This window comes from Indicator indicator, chromosome 4, assembly GCF_027791375.1.
Source record: "Indicator indicator isolate 239-I01 chromosome 4, UM_Iind_1.1, whole genome shotgun sequence".
In the NCBI taxonomy this organism is placed as follows: Eukaryota; Metazoa; Chordata; class Aves; order Piciformes; family Indicatoridae; genus Indicator; species Indicator indicator.
Window position 1 is genome coordinate 13990373 of NC_072013.1, and position 19863 is coordinate 14010235.

At 51.8% G+C, this 19863-nt stretch overlaps 1 protein-coding gene across 1 annotated transcript in view; it reads right to left on the minus strand.

Annotated features, from left to right (window-relative positions):
• EXT2 (exostosin glycosyltransferase 2) overlaps positions 1-19863 on the minus strand; it is an 84323-nt gene that overhangs the window by 50688 nt on the left and 13772 nt on the right. Inside the window, exons 4-6 of the mRNA XM_054400014.1 lie at positions 19431-19626; positions 11830-11969; positions 7785-7878 (exon numbers count right to left, since the gene is read on the minus strand). Coding sequence (XP_054255989.1) covers positions 7785-7878; positions 11830-11969; positions 19431-19626 — 430 coding nt within the window. The remainder of the gene's footprint in view (positions 1-7784; positions 7879-11829; positions 11970-19430; positions 19627-19863) is intronic.

Here is a 19863-nt window from a genome sequence, read left to right on the forward strand (position 1 = left end):
TCTATGATTAGCATTGGCATAACAGACCTTTTAACAGCAGGACCTATGAAAAGCAACACTTCCAACATGACCCAAGGCCACCAACCAGTCAGTAGCTCCATTTCTATTTCCCTAGCATCAATGTCAAACACAACACTGAGAATACTGTGCTGGATTTGTGGGAATTTGCTGGATTCATGGGAATGTGCTTTACCCTGGTCCTCTTTCTGGCAGATCTACTTCTTTGTAGTAAGAAATGACAGGACGAGAGGAAACAGCCTTGAGTCACACCAGGGGAAGTTTAGGTTGGACAATATAGGAAACACCTTCACTGAAAGGGTTCTCAACCACTGCCACAGGCTGCCCAGGGAGGTGGTGGAATCCCCATCCCTGGAGGTGTTTAAAAGGGGCAGAGATGTGGTGCTGAGGGCCATGGCTTAGCACCAGCCTTGGCTGAGTTAAGAGAACGGTTGGACTCGATGATCCTAAAGGTCTCTTCCAACCAAAACTACTCCCTGATTCTACATCCAGTCTGGAAGGGCTGGGAGACTGTGGCATGAGAATTCTTGAGTGCTGAAATGAAATTCCAACCAAAACAGCTCTAGGAAGTAAATCCCACCCCAGAGGAGAAGCCCAGCAGCCCTCTGCCTGAACTGCAGCAGGCCCTGCTGCGAGCCGGGGCCGTTTGACAGCGGCGGGGACTGGCCGGCCGGAGCCAGCAGAGCGCTCGTATAGCTGTCAGCGAGCTGATAAGAGCTGAAATGACTCCACAGAGCCCTCTTGAAAGAAGAGCCAAAGCAGGAGATGAAATGAAAGGCAGGAGAGGCCCTCAGAAAAGCCAGCTGCTCGTGGTGGCTTAGTGTGGCACTAAAACGAGGCACAGATTTATGGCTTTGTCTTCGGCTCCGTTTGACCCCACAGCCTGAACTTTCCTTCAGGTCAGGGTTGAGGCACATGGGGAAACCACAGCAGCTCATCCAGGTGATTCCACTCCAGGAACAAACTTCGCAAGCTACCTGTTTTTTCTATCCTAAGTTTTTGTTTGGTTTGGTTTTTAAACTGAATTTCCATTCCTTTTTAGCTTTTCGCTGTCCACACTCAAAGGCAAAAGATGACCTAAGACCTTCATTAAGAAGAACATTGAGATACTTGAACATGTCCAGAGAAGGGCAACAAAGCTGGGGAGGGGTCTGGAGCACAGCCCTGTGAGGAGAGGCTGAGGGAGCTGGGGGTGTTTAGCCTGGAGAAGAGGAGGCTCAGGGCAGACCTCATTGCTCTCTACAGCTACCTGAAGGGAGGTTGTAGCTAGGTGGGGGTTGGGCTCTTCTCCCAGTCAACAGAACAAGAGGACACAGTCTCAAGCTGCACCAGGGGAAGTTTCAGCTGGAGGTGAGGAGGAAGTTCTTCCCAGAAAGAGTAATTGGCCATTGGGATTTGCTGCCCAGGGAGGTGGTGGAGTCACTGTCCCTGGAGGTGTTCAAAAAAAGCTTGGATGTGGCCCTTGGAGCCATGGTTTAGTTGTCAGGAGGTGTTAGGTAATAGGTAACAGGTTGGACTTGATTATCTCTGAGGTCTTTTCCAGCCTGGGTGATTCTATGATTGCTACCTGGCCACTCTTACAATCATAGAGTGGTTTGGGTTGGAAAAGACCTCTAAGATCATTGAGTCCAACCATCAACCCAACCCCACCATGGCCATTGAACCTTGACCACAAGTGCCACTGTGTCCACAGGTCTCTTAAACACCTCCAGGGATGGGGACTCCACCACCTCCCTGGGCAGCCTGTTCCAATCCCTGACCAATCTTGCAGCAAAGAACTTTTTCCTAATCTCCAACCTGAACCTCTCCTGGCACAGTTTCAGGCCATTGCCTCTCATTCTACGACCAGATACCAGGGAGAAGAAGAGTTATTGCAGGGAGGGTTTCTATTCACATTACTTCCAAGTGTTGTCATGTTCAGGGGTGCTCACCTTCTACACCTCATTTTATGGACTTCCTTCTCTCCAACATCTCCACCACTCTAAGTTTGGCTGAAATTGGGCAGTATGAAAAATGAGAAGAGAAAAATAAGCATATGATGACAGCCTAGGAAACCAGGATGGAAAGAACTCCTTTCAGCAATCAAGAATTTTTGTACTACAGTCTCCCAGTCTTCCAGACTGGATACAGAATCAGAGAGTAGTTCTGGTTGGAACAGACCTCTAAGATCATCAAGTCCAACCATTCTCTAAATGTCCCAAGGCTGGTTGGTAAACCATGGCCCTCAGCACCACTTCTATAAGGCTTATCAATCCCTTCAGGGATGGGGATTCCACCACTGGCCTGGGTAGCCTGTTGCAGTGTTTGAGAACTCTTTCAGTGAAGAAGTTCCTTCACTGCAATATTCAGCCTCCTATCTATCTGTAGCCTGCCACCCAGCCCAAACCTCCCCTGGGGCAACTTAAGGCCATTGCCTCTCTTCCTATCACTTGCTGCTTGGGAGAAGAGACCAACCTCCTCCTTTCAGGGAGCTGTAGAGAGCAATGAGGCCTCCTCTCACCTTCCTCTTCTCCAGACCAAACAGCAGCTCCCTCAGCTGCTCCTCACCAGCCCTGCTCTCCAGACCCTTCACCAGCTTCACTGCCCTTCTCTGAACCTGCTCCTGCACCTCAATGTCCTCCTTGAGGTGGACACCACTAGGTCACCACTAAACCATGGCCCTCAGCACCACATCTACATAGCTTTGAAACCCCTCCAGGGATGGGGACTCCACCACTGCCCTGGGCAGCCTGGTCCAGGGCTGGACAAGCATTTCAGTGAAGAAATTTTTCCTCATGTCCAACCTAAACCTCCACTGGCACTACTTGAGGCTGTTTCCTCTTATCCTGTTGCTTGCTGTCTTAGAAAACAGACCAACCACCACCTTGCTCCAACCTCCCTTCAGGGAGTTGTAGAGAAACAAAAGGTCTCCCCTCAGCCTTTTTTCCTTCTGACTATACAACCCCAGGCCCCCTCAGCACTGCTCCTCGCCAGCCCTGCTCTCCAGACCCGTCAGCAGCTTCTTTGCCCTTCTCTGGACCTACTCTAGCACCTCAGTGTCCTCCTTGGAGTGACAGGCCCCAGAACTATTTGAGGTGTAGCCTCACCACTGCTGCATGCAGGTGGATGAGATCCCTGCCAGGGTCCTGCTGGCCACACTCTTGCTGATCCAAGCCAGGCTGCTGTTTGGCCTTTTTGGCCACCTGGGCACACTGCTGGCTCATCTTCAACCGGATATTAACACCAAAGTTTTCTTTTTCTTAGGTGGGGAGCATTAGAATGCCAGAAAGGAAGGGGCAGACAAAGCTTTCTCGTGCAAATAAACTCCTTCCCTAGGATCCATTCAGTCAGGAGGAATGTCTAAACAAACAGAGCAGTAACCCCCCTCTGCTCCCACTCTGCACAGCACTTCCATACCCTGACCCAGTGCCTACAGCAGCCTAGCTCGCTGAAAAGACTTCTCAAGTCTGTTGGTATGCAGTGAGGAAAAACCTTGACAAGATGTCCAGGGTTTGAGACAGATTCAGCTCAAAAAAAGAGGGGAAAAAAAGGCAAAGACAGAAGTATCAAGATCTTTTAAGTATCAAGTACAGGGCTGAAATGTGTATCTAATAGGCACTTGAAGCCAAATGGTTGGACTTGATTTTGGACACCTTTTACAATCTTAAGCCACAGAATCACTGAATGGTTTGGGTTGGAAGGGACCTCCAAAGGTCATCCAGTCCAACCCCCCTGCAGGCAGCAGGGACATCCTCCACTAGAGCAGGCTGCTCAGAGCCTTCTTGAGCCTGACCTTGAACATGCCCAGGCCTCAACCTCCCTGCGAAACCTGTTCCAGTGTTCCACCACCCTTGTTCCTCACATCCGATCTCAATCTGCTCTGCTCTCATTTCAAACCATTGTCCCTTGTCCTGTCCCTGCAGCCCTTTGCAAACAGTCTCTCTGCAGCCTTCTTGTAGCCCCCTTCAGGTCCTGGCAGGCTGCTCTTAGGTCTGCCTGCAGCCTTCTCTTCTCCAGGCTGAACACCCCCAGCACCACATTTCTGCCTCTTCTAAGCATCTCCATGGATGAGGATTCAAGCATCTCCTTGAGCAGCCTGTTCCAGTCTTTGAGAACCCTTTGAGTGAAGAAGTTTCTTCTAATGTCCAACCTGAACCTCCCCTGGTGCAACTTGAGGACCTCTCCTCTCATCCTATCTCTAAGGAGCAGTGACTGATTAGAAAAGCTCTGTTGAGGGGGAAACTACATAAGGGGTGGGATCAGCAGAAACCAGCAAAGCTCTGCTCTGCTTGTTTGCCTTCCCCTGCTTCACTCTCCTTGAGGAGCATGACAAGATGTCAGATTTCACTCTCACACATGTCTAACCCATCTACTTCCCTTTTCTCTGCCTGTCCACTTGTAGAACTTTGGTGTTACCTGGGTGCTGGAGAAATAAAAAGCAGGAGGGTGCAGTACCAAATCTGCTGGCTCTGTAGCTGTGCAGCTGAGCTGCTCAGGGACTCTTAGGTGCCTCTGGGTATCTCTTTGCCAGCTGTTAAGACTCCAGAGGGAACTGCTTGGGAGAGGGGGGATGGGTCAAGGAAGCTTCAAAGAAAACCAGGAGGAGGACATTTAGTGGAGAAAACAGGCAAGGCAGCACTCCCAGAGATGCCTCAGTCCCACTCAGACTGCTAACAATTTTAGCAGGTTCTTCTGGATGGTCAGTATCTTGGGGTTTCTAAGCCCCTGCCACATGCTGGTATCCACTCCTCATGGACACAGGGTGTGCAGGAAGGATTGAATATTTCCAGCAGTGCAGACCAGGCTAGGAGTAGCACCTCCTTTTGAGAGGAAAGACAGGAAACTCGACCAGGAATTGTTGAGGGCCAAATGTTCTGTGACTTTGAACCAGAAAAGCTCAAGTTAAACATGGATAATGCCCAGAGATCCCAGCACAGCCAGGTTTAACAAGGCCAAGTGCTGGGTCCTGCACTTGAGGCACAACAACTCCATGCCGACTCCAGACTAAACAACCCCAGATCCCTCAGCTGCTCTTCACAAGACTTGTGCTCCAGACCCTTCAGCAGCTTCATTGCCCTTCTCTGGACCTGCTCTAGCATCAAAATGTCCTCCTTGGGAGTGAGGGGCCCAAAAATGAACCCAGGATTCAAACTTCTGAATAGAAGAGGATGATCCCTGCCCTGCTCCTGCTGGCCACACCACTGCTGATCCAGGCCAGGCTGCTGGTGACCTTCTTGGCCACCTGGGCCTATTGCTGGCTCATCTTCAGCCAGCTGTCAAACAGCATCCCTAGATCCTTTCCTGCTAGGCAGTTTCCAGCCACTCAGCTCCAAGCCTGGAGCATTCATGGAGTTGTTGTGACCCAAGTGTAGGACCCAGCACTTGGCCTTGTTAAACTTCATCCCACTGGCCTTGGCTCATTGATCCAACCTGTCCAGGTCACTTCCCACCCTCATGCAGATCAACAACCCTCTGCACCTTAGTGTCATCTGCAAACATCCTGAGGGTGCCCTCAATCTCCTCATCCAGATCATTGATAAAAACATGAAAGAGAACTGGCCCCAGCACTGAGCCCTGGGAAGCACCACTGGGGACTGGGCACCAGCTGGGTTTAACTCCATTCCCCTACCTCTCTTTGAGCCCAGCCAGGCAGTTTTTCCACCCAGGGAAGTGTCCACCCATCCAAGCCATGAGCAGCCAGCTTCTCCAGGGGGATGCTATGGGAGACAGTGGCAGAGGCTTAACTGAAATCCAAGGGGACACATCCACAAGACAGGTTTCTCTTGCCACAGGAAGGGATCAGGTTGGTTCTGGTTTGGTTTTGTGGCTGGTTTTGTTGTTGTTTTTTTTTCTACGAACCACTATTTTTTTCCCCTGATTTCATATTTTCAGCTCACTCTTCCAAGCTGTCCATGATGTCAGCTGGAGAAGGAGAAACACTCTCCTGAGATGATGATTTTGTGATCTTAGTAAACCAGACACCAAGAAAATTCAACACAGGTTTTCACAAACTATCCCTCTTGGTCTCAAAGCTTTGTCATGCTTAAACTCTCTCCTGATAACATCTCCACCTTCATGTCAAAGAAAGAAAATAAAGCAAAGATCATTTTTCCAGCAGCTGTGAACTGCGATGTCAACTTTTGTTCACCTGCAGCAACAGTGGTGCCTGCCAGAAGGGTTCCTCTGTGTGAAGGGACTAAGGAGGAAGGAGACCTCTGATGGCTGCTGTGATATTTGCAGACTGAACAAAGAATGAAGTGAAGCTGGCAGCAGAACTTAAGTGTGAAAAGAGATTTGAGAGTCTATTTTCTCCACACTGATCCAGTGTTAATCATAGAATGGTCTGGGCTGGAAGGGACCTCCAAAGCTCATCCAGTCTGACCTCCCTGCACTCAGCAGGGACAGCCCCAACTAGATCAGGCTGCCCAGGGCCTCATCCAGCCTCACCTTGTTATCTCCAGGGAAGAAGCCTCAACCACCTCCCTGGGCAACCTCTTCCAGTGTTCCACCACCCTCATGGTGCAGAACTTGTTCCTCACATCCAATCTCAATCTGTCCTTCTCTAGTTTGAAGCCATTGTCCCTTGTCCTGTCCCTGCAGCCCTTTGCAAACAGTCTCTCTGCAGCCTTCCTGTAGCCCCCTTCAGGTCCTGGCAGGCTGCTCTTAGGTCTGCCTGGAGCCTTCTCTTCTCCAGGCTGAACACCCCCAGCTCCCTCAGCCTGGCCTCACAGCAGAGCTGCTCCAAACCCCTGAGCATTTTTGTGGCCTCCTCTGGACCCTCTCCATCAGGTCCATGTCCTTCCTACACTGAGGGCTCCAGACCTGGTACAAAGCACTCCAGGTGAGGTCTCCCCAGAGTAAAGTGTCAGAATCACCTCTCTGGCTCTGCTGGCAATGCTGCTTTGGATGCAGCCCACACTGTGCAGCTTTTAGCTCTAAGTAGAAATGCCCCAAGAGTTGTAGGCTAAGGCCTGACAAACCACAGCTTGGGGTGACTTTTTACAAGGACCACACAGAAGATGATTGGACTAAGGCTGGGTAAGGGGATCTCAGAAATCTGCCTTCAGAATTCTTGGCAGAAAATGGACTATAGAAATCCCATGGGTCCTTAAAAGCCACCTGAGATGTGATAGTTCACTTTTCCCCCTCCAGATCTAGCTCTCACATTCTCCACATCTCAGTTTCTCACCAGTTAAAACTAAATTTATCTCCCTGCCTTGCAACAGGCTCAATAAAGTGACAAGGATGAAAGCTCCTACTTTGTACTTTTCATATCTCTCTTCTTTGCTGGCCAAAAAAATGTCACCTACATATTCCAGCCAGTAAAAGAACAACATGGTTGAATCCTAACCCCTCCCTGACCTGGCCACAAAACTCTTCACAGAGAAAAATCCTCACACAAATAAAAGTTCTCTTCTGCTGAGGGTGAAGGACTACAGCAACCAGTGATAGTGTCCAGAGAAGCAAAGCTCTTCAACAAGAAGTGGCAGCAACTGGAGTAAAATAGAAGACATTTCACACAAGGACAGACTGGTGGGGGTTGGACTTCCGCAGATCATCCAGTCCAACCCTCCTGCTAAAGCAGGGGCACCCAGGATCACAATGACCAGGTGGGTTTGGAATCTCCCCAGAGAAGGAGACTCCACAACTTCTCTGGGCCACCTGCTGCAGGGCTCCAGCACCCTCACACCAAAGCAGCTTCTGCATTCTCACAGCAAGTTGGATGAAGCTCCCCTCCAACCCCAAACCAAAGACTCATCTAATCTCAACACAGGACATTCTTTTACCTGTCTCTGCATCTCTTCAATCTGTCTCTGAGGGACACTCTGGAGGATGCTGTACATTTCATGCATCTTTTCCTCAGGGATGACAACAGAAGCCCTACAAGAAAAACAAAACACCAAGAACAAATAAACCAGAAACCAAACAGTAAGATGAGAAGTCAGAAATTCTACATGAAGATGTCCAACTGCTTTTTCAACACAGAATCTTGCCCTGGTCTAGCACACATTAGCAGGGTTTTCTCAAGGTCATTTATTCTTCTTCAGCACTCCCTTCACACACCCAACCACTTCCTTCCCTCCCCACTCTGGCCATCTCCTTCCTTCCTGCTTTCCTTCCCCACCCCAGCCCCTTCCTTCCTTCTTTCCTTCCCCACCCCAGCCCCTTCCTCTTCCTTCCCACCCAGCCCTTCCTTCCTCTTTCCTTCCCACCCCAGCCCCTTCCTTCCTCTTTCCTTCCCCACCCAGCCCTTCCTTCCTGCTTTCCTTCCCCACCCCAGCCCCTTCCTTCCTGCTTTCCTTCCCCACCCCAGCCCCTTCCTTCCTTCTTTCCTTCCCCACCCCAGCCCCTTCCTTCCTTCTTTCCTTCCCCACCCCAGCCCCTTCCTTCCTTCTTTCCTTCCCCACCCCAGCCCCTTCCTTCCTTCTTTCCTTCCCCACCCCAGCCCCCCTTCCCCCAGCCTTCCTTCTTTCCTTCCCCACCCCAGCCCCTTCCTTCCTCTTTCCTTCCCCAGCCCCTTCTCCCCACCCAGCCCTTCCTTCCTTTTTCCTTCCCCACCCCAGCCCCCCTTCCCCCTTCCTTCCTTCTTTCCTTCCCCACCCCAGCCCCTTCCTTCCTTCTTTCCTTCCCCACCCCAGCCCCTTCCTTCCTTCTTTCCTTCCCCACCCCAGCCCCTTCCTTCCTTCTTTCCTTCCCCACCCCAGCCCCTTCCTTCCTTCTTTCCTTCCCCACCCCAGCCCCCTTCCTTCCTTCGCCTTCCTTCCTTTCCTTCCCCACCCCAGCCCCTTCCTTCCTTCTTTCCTTCCCCACCCCAGCCCCTTCCTTCCTTCTTTCCTTCCCCACCCCAGCCCCTTCCTTCCTTCTTTCCTTCCCCACCCCAGCCCCTTCCTTCCTTCTTTCCTTCCCCACCCCAGCCCCTTCCTTCCTTCTTTCCTTCCCCACCCCAGCCCCTTCCTTCCTGCTTTCCTTCCCCACCCCAGCCCCTTCCTTCCTGCTTTCCTTCCCCACCCAGCCCTTCCCCTTTCTTCCCACCCAGCCCTTCCTTCCTCTTTCCTTCCCCACCCCAGCCCCTTCCTTCCTTCTTTCCTTCCCCACCCCAGCCCCTTCCTTCCTTCTTTCCTTCCCACCCCAGCCCTTCCTTCCTTCTTTCCTTCCCCACCCCAGCCCCTTCCTTCCTTCTTTCCTTCCCCACCCCAGCCCCTTCCTTCCTCTTTCCTTCCCACCCAGCCCTTCCTTCCTCTTCCTTCCCCACCCCAGCCCCTTCCTTCCTTCTTTCCTTCCCCACCCCAGCCCCTTCCTTCTTCCTTCCCCAGCCTTCTTCCTTCTTCCCCACCCCAGCCCCTTCCTTCCTGCTTTCCTTCCCCACCCCAGCCCCTTCCTTCCTGCTTTCTTCCCACCCCAGCCCTTCCTTCCTGCTTTCCTTCCCCACCCCAGCCCCTTCCTTCCTTCTTTCTTTCCCCACCCCAGCCCCTTCCTTCCTTCTTTCCTTCCCCACCCCAGCCACCTCCTTGCCCACAGATACCACCACCAAGACCTGGGGACTTACCTGTACAAAAGACATAAACTTCAGGGAAGAGACAGAGACCCAGACTCTGACTTCTCATCTCTCTCTTGTCACTGCCTTGCTGCCAGATGAGATTTTGGGAGGGACCAAACGAGTCCCTGCTTACTGCAGACCAGGGTTGACTAGTGGACCTTTAGAGATCTCTTCCAACCCAAACCATTCTCTGACCTCTAAGTAGCAGCACATACAAAGCTATGTAGACAAAGGAGTCATTTTTTGTATGGATTAGACTAAAATCACAGAATTGGTTTGGTTGGAAGAGACTTCCAAGGTCATCCAGTCCAACCATCATCAACCCAACACCATCATGGTCATAAACCCTTGTCCCACAGTGCCATGGCCACAGGTTTCCTGAATACCTCCAGGGATGGGGACTCCACCACCTCCCTGGGCAGCCTGTTCCAATCCCTGACCACTCTTGCAGCAAAGAACTTTTTCCTGATCTCCAGCCTAACCCTCCCCTAGCACAATTTCAGGCCATTTCCTCCCCCACCTCACTCCAACCTCCTTTCAGGTAGCTGTAGAGAGCAATGAGAGCCACATCTCACAGAATCATGAATTGCTTCAGTTGGAAAGAACCTCATGAAGTCCAACCATCAACCCAATACCACCATGGCCATCAAACCATGTCCACAGGTGCAATGGCCACAGGTTTTTTGAACACCTCCAGGGATGGGGACTCCACCACCTCCCAGAGCAACCTATTCCCTGGCAAAACCCTGGGCAATATCCTGTAGCAGGGCACACTGCAGGCAGGGAGAAATAATCTAAGTCCTTAACAAAGTGCACTCAGCTACAAATATCTCCTGCAGGCTCAGATGAACTTAGGAGTCATGGTACAACAGAGAGCATTTAGCATTTCCATGATCACAGAATGGTAGGGGAGTTGGAAGGGACCTCTGGAGATCATCAAGTCCAACCCTCCCTGTCAAGGCAGGTTCACCTAAAGAAGGTCACATAGAAACACATCCAGGTGGGTTTTGAACATCTCCAGAGATGGAGACTCCACCAACTCTCTAGGCAGCCTGTTCCAGTGCTCCATCACCCTTAAATTAAAGAAGCTCTTCTGATGTTTAGATGGAACTTCAAGTTTGTGTCCATTGCCCCTTGTCCTGTCAGTGGGCACCACTGACCAAAGCCTGGTGTCGTGCTCCTGCCACCCATCCTTTAAGTATTGATCAGCATTGATGAGATCCCCCTTCAGGCTGCTCTTCTCCAGACTAAACAGCCTCAATTCTCTCAGTCTTTCCTCAAAATGTATTATGCATGTAGCACAGTTTCCCTAAATCATAGAATCATTAAGGTTGGAAAAGATCTCCAAGATCATGGAGTCCAACCCTTAACCCAGCACTGCCAGGTCACCACTAAACCATGGCCCTCAGCACCACATCTACAAAGGTTTTCAATGCCTCCAGGGATGGGGACTCCATCACTGCCCTGGGCAGCCTGGTCCAGGGCTGGACAAGCCTTTCAGTGAAGAAATTTTTCCCCATGTCCAACTTAAACCTCCACTGGCACTACTTGAGGCTGTTTCCTCTTGTCCTGTTGCTTGCTGCCTTAGAAAACAAACCAGCCACTACCTTGCTCCAACCTCCCTTCAGGGAGTGGTAGAGAGACAAAAGGTCTCCCCTCAGCCTCTTCTTCTCCAGTCTAAACACCTCCAGTTCCCTCAGCTGCTCCTCACCAGCCCTGTTCTCCAGACCCTTCCCCAGCTTGGTTGCCCTTCTCTGGACGCACTCCAGCCTCTCAATGTCCTTCTAGAAGCATGGGGCCAGAATCTGAGTTCAGTATTAGAGGTGCCCTACCCTACCCTGCCCTACCCCTGCTGGCCACACTCTTGCTGATCCAGGCCAGGCTGCTGGTGGCCTCCTTGGCCACCTGGGCACACTGTTGGCTCATCTTCAGCTGACTGTTGACCAACACCCCCAGGCCTCTCTCTGCTGAGCAGTTTCCAGCCACTCTGCCCTAGGTCTGAAGACAGCCCAGCCCTCACTGAATTCAAGCACAAAGTAATAAAGCAAGTCTGGCTGAGAAGAACTCTATCACCTACAGGACAACCAAATGCTGTCATCTCTGCCTCCTTTTCCTCTCTCTTTTTTTTTTTTTTTGATGCCTAATGTTCCAAGGGCCAAGCCTGCACAAACCTTCCTTTCCATTCTGTCCCCTGCCACCCCCAGCACACTCATCTCACAGATTTCATCCCAGTCACTGAATGCAACCAGCTCCCTCCTGCAGTGGTTTGATGTACAACAGGTCAGGGTACAAACCTCTTCCAGTCCAGAACCTCAGAGAAAGGCAAGATGTAGGAGTCAGCAATGATGACAGGAACACAGCCAGCTTGGAGAACATCACTCAGCACAGCCTGTCCCAGGCGGGCTCCACGCAGAACCACACAGAAGGTGGACTCCTGTCAACAAATGGTACCCAACACACACAGGAGTCAAAGAAAGGAAGTGTTTAGGTTTGCATTAAGCCACCTTCACTGTCCTCCAGGCTAGGGCAGTTCAGCTCTGTGGAGAGCACAGAGGGAAGTGATTTCCTAGCTCAGTTTTGAAAGGCATCTGACCTCTCTGATTCTGTTTTCAGAGGTGAAGGAAGGAATCATGGAGCTACAGAAACAAGAGTTACAGCATTCTAAGTAGAAAGCAGTTAGCAGAGGCCCAGAGGTAAACCAGTGATAGACTACCACAGAATGGTATGGGTTGGAAGGGACCTCCAAAGGTCATCCAGTCCAACCTGCCCTGCAGTCAGCAGGGACATCCTCAACTAGATCAGGTTGCCCAGAGCCCTGTCCAGCCTCACCTGCAGTATCTCCAGGTATGGGGCCTCAACTACCTCCCTGGGCAACCTGTTCCTGTGTTTCACTAACCTCATGGTACAGAATTCATTCCTAGGTGCAGCAGCATGTGGTGTGTCCCTTGGTGAACCAAGGAGCAGAATGAACACAATGCTCATAAGATCTGCCAGCCCCCATGATCCTGTAGGGTCAGCAAGCACAATGGTTAACAGGGTTAGAGCTTGACGTTATGAGCCAGCAATGTGCCCCCCTGGCCAAGAAGGTCAGTGGTCTCCTGGGGTGCATTAAGAAGAGTGTGGCCAGCAGGTCAAGAGAGGTTCTCCTCTCTACTCTGCACTGGTGAGGACACAAATGGAGGACTGGGTCCATTTCCAGGCTCCCCAGTTTCAAGAGAGACAGGGAACTACTGGAGAGTGTCCAATGCAGATACAAAGCTGCTGAGGGGCCTGGAGCATCTCTGTGAGGAGGAAAGGCTGAGAGCCCTGGGGCTGGTGAGCCTGGAGAAGAGCAGCCCCAGAGGGGATCTGAGCAATGCTCAGCAAGAGCTAAAGGACCTGTGGGGGGCAGGAGGCTGGGGCCAGACTCTTGTCAGTGGTGCCCAGAGACAGGACAAGGGGTGACATGCACAAACTGGAACCCAGGAGGTTCCATCTGCAACAGGAGGAGAAACTTTGTTGTGAGGGTGCTGGATCCCTGGAGCAGGCTGCCCAGAGAGGTTGTGGAGTCTCCTTCTCTGGGGACTTTCCAAACCCACCTGGATGTGTTCTTGTGTGACCTCCACTAGGTGCTCCTGCTCTGGCAGGGGAGTTGGACTGGGATGATCTCTGGAGGTCCCTTCCAACCCCTAATGTTCTGTGATTCTGTGAAATCTTCTCCAAGAGAGGGCTGCAAACAGGTTGTGGAGTCTCCTTGTCTGCAGAGATTCCAACACCCCCTGGCCACTGTGATCTTGGACAAGCTTCTGCAGGTGCCCTGCTTTAGCAGGGAGGTTGGACTGGATGATCTCCAGAGCTCCCTTCCAACCCCTGCCATGCTGGGATTAGTTGGGTACATGGACTCAACTATACCAATACATACAGGGCTCAGCACTGAGATAAAAATAACCAAGGGCACAAACATAGAGCATGAAGTAAGGGGCTGGGTTTTGCACCTGGCAGAAGAGGACATTTCCTACCAAAGGCACAGGGAAAGAAATGGTCTTGACCTGCCAGCAATGTTGTGCTGTTGTAAAGAACAGACAAAGCAGCACAACCTAAGAGACTTGAAGCAATCATTCACTCCTTTCATGCAGAGTAGTCTGTTCAGCCTTGGGCAATGCACCTCCAGGGGTGAAAAAAATGATGATGACTTAACTCAAAAGTATTATCACAGGATCACAGGATATTAGGGGTTGGAAGGGACCTCCAGAGATCATCCAGTCCAACCCCCTGCCAGAGCTGGGTCACCCAGGGCAGTCTGCACAGGAATGCATCCAGGTGGGGTTGGAAAGGCTCCAGAGAAGGAGACTCCACAACCTCTCTGGGCAGCCTGCTCCAGGGCTCTGGCACCCTCACACCAAAGAAGTTTCTCCTCATGTTGAGCTGAAACCTTCTCTGTTCCAGTTTGTCTCCACTGTTCCTTGGCTTATTGCTGTGCACCACCCACAAGAGCCTGGCCCCCTCCACTTGCCCCCCAGCCCTCAGCTCTTGATAGACATTGATCAGATCCCCTCTCAGCCTTCTCTTCTCCACACTAAACAGCCCCAGGGCTCTCAGGCTCTCTTCCCAGGGGAGATGCTCAAGTCCCCTAAGCATCCTCCTGCCTCTCCCTTGGACTCTCTCCAGCAGGTCTCTGTCTCTCTTCAACTGGGGAGCCCAGAACTGGACACAGGATTGCAGCTGTGGTCTCAGCAGGGCAGAGCAGAGGGGGAGCAGAACCTCCCTAGCCCTGCTGGCCACACTTTGCTTGCTACCCCCAGGATCCCATTGGCTCTCTTGGCCACAAGGGCACATTGCTGTCCCATGCAGAACTTGCTGCCACCAGCACTCAAAGGTCTTTCTCCATGGAGCTGCTTTCCAGCAGGGCAGCCCCCAACCTGTCCTGGTGCCTGCTGTGATTCCTCCCCAGATGCAGAACCCTGCCCTTGTCCTTATGGAACTCCATGAGGTTTGCCTGCAGCCAGCTCTCAGCCTGTCCAGCTCTGGTTGGATGCCAGCACAGCCTGATGGCTGTGATCTACAAGGATCTACCTACAATGATCTACAAGGACAGGTTGACTACACCAATGCTACATATTCTGAAGGGTTGAGGGCAGGAGGAAGATGGCTGAAGGAAGCTTCAGAGATAATGAAAGTCATTGCAGAAGAGAAGAACATAATCCACTTATGTCTATGACAGGAAAGGCCCTGAGCAACCTGATCTAGTTGGAGATCTCACTGCAGGGTGGTTGGACAAGATGACCTTTGAAGATTCCTTCTTGATTTTGTAAGACAAAAAGCCCTGAGTTTAAACTGCAGCAGAGGAGACTCAGCCTGCAAACAGGGATTGTAGCTGTCACTGCCACTGAGGAACTTTGCTAGAGATAGCAAAAGGCTTGTAGAGTCCAGCTGCACCAGTAAGGATAAAGGCCAAGTCAGGATTCTCCCTAAAGTTTAAGAAAGAAAAATTATGAAGTGGATAGAGGGGCTCCCACAGCTAAGAAAACATCTTCTCCTGCTTGAGTTCTCTGGCCTGAGGAAGAGGAGTCAGGAGGCTCAGCAGGGCAGCAAAACATCAAACTGGAACTCGGAAGTACAAGAAGGTTTGTTGGCTCTTCACTGATCTCCTAATGCTATCCTAAGACCCACTGACCATGACAAGCCTGGAAAATCCTCCCCCTCTACTCTGCCCTGGTCAGGCCACATCTGGAGTATTGTGGCCAGTTCTGGGCCCCTCAGGTCAAGGAGGACTTCAGGGAACTGCTTGAGAGAGTCCAGCCCAGAGGCACAAAGCTGCTGCAGGCAGTGGAACATCTCCCTGTGAGGACAGGCTGAGGGAGCTTGGGGCTCTGGAGCTTGGAGCAGAGGAGCCTGAGGGCTGCCCTCATTGCTGGGGATGAAGATGTGCAGGGCAGTGAGGGGAGGACAGAGCCAGGCTCTGCTCAGGGATGTCCAGTCACAGCACAAGGGGCACTGGGGGCAAGCTGGAGCAGAGGAGGTGCCACAGGAACAGAAGGGAAAACTTTGTGACTGTGAGGGTGCTGGAGCCCTGGAGCAGGCTGCCCAGAGAGGTTCTGGAGTCTCCTTCTCTTTCCAACCCCACCTGGCTGTGTTCCTGTGTGACCTGCCCTGGGTGCCCCTGCTCTGGCAGGGGAGTTGGACTGGATGATCTCTGGAGGTCCCTTCCAACCCCCTGTGTTCTGTGAAACCTTCTCCAAGAGAGGGCTGCAAACAGGAAGCATTTAGCAGCCCAAGCAGCCCAAGAGCCTGACTGGTGGGAAGCCTGGAAAGGCAGGGCTGGAAATGATGAGCTTAACTGCACTTCTCCTCCCCCCACACTCTCAGGCAGGAAGAGAAGGAGAAAAAGGGTGCTGGGAATGGAAGGAGCAGAGAGAATCACCACACATTTTAACCACTGACTCACTGGATCACACACCAGCAGGTGGAAGAGACTCTGGTAAGATCTGGAAGAGGAGAGAAAGAAGGGGAAACAAAAAAACCAAAACAAACAAACAAAAAAAAAAAAAAAAAAAAAAAGAAAGAAAAAAGCAGCAGCCCAGATGTGGCCACAGATGCTCCTCTGCCCAGATAACCATTTTTCCTGTCTAGACAAAGGTTACTATAAATACATCTCCTCCCATCAGCACTGTTATCAGCCAGACATTCCAAAGGGAGAGGCAGGGCTCTGCAGAGGAAAAAGTATTTTAACAACCTCAGCATGTGCCAGCTCTCTTCTGCCTTATAAAACTCCCAGCCAGCAAGATAGAGATATAGATGCCCTCTGACTTGCTACCCTGCAGCAATCCAGCCTGTAATTAAAAAGAAACAAGGCCAATATTGATTTCTTTTGGCTGACAGTTTAAGACCCAGGATGACCCTTGTCTCCCTCTCCACCAACCCCCTTCCTCCTCCTCCTCCTCCTCAAGGAATTTTAAACATATTTCCTACGAAACACACCAGGAGGGGGGGGAAACTTTTGCCTCCCCTCAGCTTGTTTGTTGTTTTATCATCCTTTGGTGAGGTTCAAAAGAGGGATGATGTGCTGGTGGCCACAGGCAAGAGCTGAGTGGCCCTATGGCATCGCTCGCTTCACCGCAGGCCGAAGCACCTCTCGGATCCTGAGCTGCCAAGAGACACAGGGGGCTGGGAATGTCCCTTCCAGTTTTATCTTCACTGACACATCAAAAGGCCTCTGGAAGCTGGGCCAAGGCCACAGAACACGTTTCACCTAGATGTTTTCCTAGCTGCATGCTGACAAGCCCTCCAGCTCAGGCTGTCACATCTACACAGAGAATTTTGTAGGCTTTAACTGCTAAGCTGCACATAAAAAAAAAAAAAAAAAAAATCATAGAATCATGGAATGGTAGGGGTGGGAAGGGACCTCTGGAGATCATTGAGTCCAACCCCCCTGCCAAAGGAGGATCACCCAGGGCAGACCACACAGGAATGCATCCAGGTGGTTTGGAAAGTCTCCAGACAAGGAGACTCCACAACCTCCCTGGGCAGCCTGCTCCAGGGCTCCAGCACCCTTACAGTACAGAAGTTTCTCCTCTTGGTACAGAATCACAGAATCACCCAGGTTGGGAAAGACCTCAGAGATGATCAATCTATTACCTAATCCCTAACACCTCCTGACAACTAAACCATGGCTCCAAGGGCCACATCCAAGCTGGTTTTGAACACCTCCAGGGATGGTGACTCCACCACCTACCTGAGCAGCACATCCCAAGGGCCAATTACTCTTTCTGGGAAGAACTTTCTCCTCACCTCCAGCCTAAACCTCCCCTGGCACAGCTTGAGACTGTGTCCTCTCCTTCTGTCCCTGCTTGCCTGGGAGCAGAGCCCAACCCCCACCTGGCTACAACCTCCCTTCAGGCAGTTGTAGAGAGCAATGAGGTCTGCCCTGAGCCTCCTCTTCTCCAGGCTAAACACCCCCAGCTCCCTCAGCCTCTCCTCACAGGGCTGTGCTGCAGACCCCTCCCCAGCCTTGTTGCCCTTCTCTGGACACATTCAAGTATCTCAATGTCCTTCTTGAACTGAGGAGCCCAGAACTGGACACAGCACTCAAGGTGTGGTCTTCAGTGGTGTTGAGCTTATTCCCATCGTTGTCCTGTCACTGACCACCTCTGTATTTGGGACAGGGATCTGCTGGAGAGAGTCCAAGGGAGGGCTCCAAGGATGCTGAAGGGACTGGAGCACTGCCTGGGGAGGAGAGGCTGAGAGCCCTGGGGCTGTTCAGTCTGGAGAGGAGAAGACTGAGAGGGGATCTGATCAATGTCTATCAATAGCTGAGGGCTGGGGGTCAAGAGGGAGGGGACAGGGACAGGCTCTGCTCAGTTGCACCCTGGGATAGGACAAGGGGCAATGGATGGAAACTGCACAGAAGAACTCCTCACCAGGAGGAGGAACTTCTTCCCTGTGAGGGTCCCAGAGCACTGGAACAGGCTGCCCAGAGAGGTTGTGGAGTCTCCTTCTCTGGAGCCTTTGCAGCCCTGTCTGGATGTGTTCCTGTGTGACCTGTGCTGGATTCTCTGGTCCTGCTCTGGCAGGGGGGTTGGACTTGATGATGTTCAGAGGTCCCTTCCAACCCCTAACATCCTGTGATCTGACCAGCTCTCTGCTTTGCCTGCATATAAATCCAGGGATAAGGACTTTAAGGCTCAGTTGAACCTTCCCTCCAGCTGACAAATCCAACTTCTATTCTCAGCTTCACCTAGCAAAGCCTGGGCTTCCACAGATGAGAAATCCATTCTGGAGGGTCTAGATTCCAATGTTCTTCCTCAGTGTTAAAGCAAGTAATTCGGTTTGACCTCCTCAAGTTTCTCCTCCCATTGCTGCTGGATTTGGCAGCTTCTTCCCTGCCAAGTTTGAAGTTTACGTGATGTGGTTACCAGAAGACAACCATGACCAATCTCATGAGCTTGTGAAACACAAATAGTGTTTCCAAACTGCAGATCAGTCTACTTCTCTGTTTGAGTACATCCTTCTTGGCCCTTGCTCTGGTTTGAACTAGGACAGAACTACTGCTGCTCAGTGCTGTGACTTCTCAGCTCAGGCTCTGCTCACTGAGGGCACTTGCTGAAGCTCAGGCCAGCTTTGCACAGCCAGAGGCTGCTCCTAGCAGGGAGAAGCTGATGAGGAGAGCTCCTGCCAAGGGCTGGGCTGCAGAAAGGCTCTGCCTGAGACTTGCTCCTCTGCAGACCAAGGGCACTGCCACAGCTTGTGCCCCACCTTGGGCTGCAGGAAGGCAGAGGTGGCAGCTGTGGGGAGGAGCAGACAGGAGAGGTGACCCTCAAGTGCTCACCAAGGGATTGCATCCATGGATGGCATCTTCAGGAGAAAGCTGAGGGATCACCAGGGTCAGGTCTCTTCTTCACTGGGCAGAGGAGTCCTAGGAGGACTCTGTCCCTTCTGCCTTCAATCCCAATCCATACCTTCCTAAATCCAACTCCCAGTTCTCATCTGCTGCTGATTCCAGTCTGGAACTGCCCCCAGCACCAATGATGCCAATGGTGACATCATTGCCATCAGGGGTTGGGTTCCATGTTGGTTTGTGTCTCTTTGTCACTGTTCCATTGGATTGTTCTCATTTCCATCCCAGCTGGCTCAGTTTCTTTCCCAGCCCTTCAGTCTCCCTCCCTTCTTCCCTCTGGAAAAGCAGAAAGGGTGACAGAGAGCCTCTGGCACTCATCTGGTGACCCACCCAGCCCTAACCTTTGCCAATTCTCTGAAAAATAAAGGCAGGATATAATATTCAAGCTCAGAAATGATGCACATCCATAACACAGCCAGCAAGGTCACCAAACCCAAGGACCTACCCTACCAGTGCCAAACAGGAACAGCTCCACGGCAAAGACGCCAGGGGAAGAGAAGTGTGGAGGAGAAACAGCCATACCTGGAGGACTTGAGGATAATCAAAGACCTGGTTCTTGTGACAGCGTTTACGAAGGACAGGGACCCCCTCTGACAGGTTGGAACACTTGTCCAGGATCAGGACTGAGCCCTCATTCTCAGCTTGAAGAGCTTCCAGCTCCGAGCGGTACTCAGGGTGCAGAGCCATCTGAGACGAGAGGATGAAATACCTGCGGGGACTGAGAAGCCAACAGCCACTGTCAGGAGCTCAAAGGACATCCTGGCATGCCCTGGTTGTGCAGGCAAGGCTGGGCAGGGGGGTCAGAGAATTGTTGGGGTTGGAAAAGACCTGTAAGATCATCATAGAATTCTCAGGGTTGGAAGGGACCTCAAGGCTCAGCCAGTTCCAACCCCCCTGCCATGGCCAGGGACACCTCACACTACAGCAGGTTGCTCACAGCCACATCCAGCCTGGC